The sequence below is a fragment of the Penaeus japonicus genome, unplaced genomic scaffold (genome assembly GCF_977035675.1).
Source record: "Penaeus japonicus unplaced genomic scaffold, GWHDUDI00000001_assembly GWHDUDI00000042, whole genome shotgun sequence".
Lineage (NCBI taxonomy): Eukaryota > Metazoa > Arthropoda > Malacostraca > Decapoda > Penaeidae > Penaeus > Penaeus japonicus.
The window spans coordinates 2700803-2703302 of NW_028234444.1; the positions used below are offsets into that span (position 1 = coordinate 2700803).

Consider the following 2500-nt stretch of genomic DNA (forward strand, 5'->3'; position numbering starts at 1 on the left):
TAACCGGTATGATTTACAATCTACACGTTTTTTTTCATGTCTCTCCTGTAGATGAAGAGGCTGGTGAGGTAGAGCGTGTGTACCTTGAGAGACATGGCTGATGTTTGATGGTGAGGAAAGGTCTCAGCCGTATATATAGTGGGCCACATCCTCTACTGGGACGAGTTCAAGGTCACACACTCAACCTCGTGGAAGAAAAGGCGTCTACACCCTGCCTTGATTAATCTGCAGTCAGCTAATTAGCGATTTGATATATTTGTATTACATTATATTCTATTTTCAATTGTGAAACTAGATTATACATTTATTTTTTTCTTTATTTCTTTCTTTCCAGGTAATCCTATCTAATTACCTGATTATTCGGTTCATCTGTGTATACATATATATCTCTACATTTATACTTATGAAGACACTCATGTACTGTACACATGCGTGTATATAGAATAGATCTATATTCGTGATTATACATACATAAATACGCACATTCTCCCACATGATGATTTATTACTGTACATCAAGCACAAACACCCACGCACGCACACATAAACGCACGCGCACGCACACACAACTGGATATATTCATAGATTTAGTTACAGGAATAGATTTTACACACACCTACACACACTGAAATTCCAGAATTTCATTTGGGTTCATATCAATCATTTCAATAACTCGCTGTAGTTATAGACCTAAATTTATGACGGTGGTACAGATTACCTGCATTCATAAATGGCTTGATTACACAATTTAGTTAATTCATTTAATTCTATTTATGTCATGGGTATATAAAGTGAATGACAGATGGCCAAGAACACTACCTTGAGTTTCACACGAAATAACTACGTTTGTTTTAATCTATTGAAAAAAAAACAAAAAAAAAACAGGAAGAATATTAACAGTGCTATGAACATCACACACACACAAGCACGCATATTTATCTATTTACATTTATATATCTATATATGAAAATAGACATATACATAAGAACACGCTCATGCATACACATATCCTTATTCATACGTATCATATATGTCTCATATATTAGTTATTCCTTGATTTATGATATTTTATCCCTTGATGAGACTAACAGTGCAGAATTCTAAACAAATCAGATAACGTTATATAGGGATGGAGGGCAATGGAAAAAATATATTATCATTTATCATTTCGCAGATTGAAGATGCTTTTATAGGGATGAAAGGCAATGGAAAAAAATATATACTAGCATAGGAAGGTTGCAGAACCTTATGAAAAATAACTGAAATTGAAAGACTGATTTTTTAACGTGTATGGGGCCTTAGGTTTGGAAGAGACGATAATGATGTGTTCTTTTATGATCTCCAAAAGGAAGCAATAAGTTAAAGAGACATGAAGGCAAAGTATGGCTAGAAGATAGTGATATCTCCAACATTTGCGATACATGTGTAGACTGGCTCACGTTAATTTGGCGTTAGAATGTATACTCGAATTGGATTTGAAGTGAACTGACTTTGAATTGTGAATAACAGTCAGCCGTATCCCGAGTCACTTTCGCCCCATGGTCTTTGCCGTCGTCTTAGCATTGTCACATTCCGAGTTGCATTGATTTAGCATTGTCTTTGCGCATTTTGCGAAATGTCATTGGCACGATTGCCACGGCCTTCGTCTGAGGAATGGTTGACGAAGGCAAGTGTATAAAAATTAAAATTCTTACGACATCGTCCTTGTCCTTCGCACCTTACGACGGTCGTATCGGTACGATGACCACGACAATGGAAAAGGACTCGGGACACGGCTGATAGGAAGGTCAATCAAATTAGGGTCATAGTTTGGAAACGAATATTTGATATGATTTTCCTGTCTATAAAGTGAACAACATTTTGATTGGCACTTTTGTTATGGTGAAGGATTCAAGCTGCGTAGGTTCTTTTGGATATATTTTATTATAAAGGAGAATTTAAATAATATCACATATTCTTAGCCCATCTATGCAGTGTCAAGCAGAACTCATTGGTTATGCTTTGGCACATATGATGGATGGGTTGAAGATTAGGGGAAAGTGTGGTGTCCTTGAGTGTGCACCCTTAGCACACGGGGTAGTTCGGTGGAGCGTGGTAGGGAGCGTGGCTTGTAGGTGGGCTTGTACTCGGGGGACTGAGGCCTCGCCCTCGTTGGTGACCTCAGCTACGAGACCGTCGCCGTTGTCCAACGTATTTGACGATCTGCTTGCGGCCGTCGGGGGGGCCACGGTTGAGCTGCCCTCGGTCTTTGAGGCCGTCGCGGGACTCCGAGGAGGCGGAAGTTGAGCGCCGGAGAGTAGCCGTCGACAACACGTAGGTTGTAGTTGTACTTTGGTGGTACCGGATAGAAGAAAGTTTAATATGAGATCCGCGAAATACTGATATTAAAAATTATCAGAACTATGATGCTGGTATGAATAGCGAATAGACAAGTTGCGTTGAAAAAAAGTTACTTAGGTAGGTATTCAGGCTGCTTGTAGTGGGAAGGGGCATGTACACAG

At 39.2% G+C, this 2500-nt stretch overlaps 1 protein-coding gene across 1 annotated transcript in view; it reads right to left on the minus strand.

Moving 5' to 3' along the window:
- The window catches only part of LOC147466636 (uncharacterized), a 916-nt gene extending 738 nt beyond the window's left edge, over positions 1–178 (minus strand). The window contains exon 1 of the mRNA XM_086534907.1: positions 84–178. Within this exon, the coding sequence (XP_086391033.1) occupies positions 84–149 (66 nt within the window). The 5' untranslated portion in view covers positions 150–178. The remainder of the gene's footprint in view (positions 1–83) is intronic.
- Between the last annotated feature and the right edge of the window lie 2322 nt (positions 179–2500).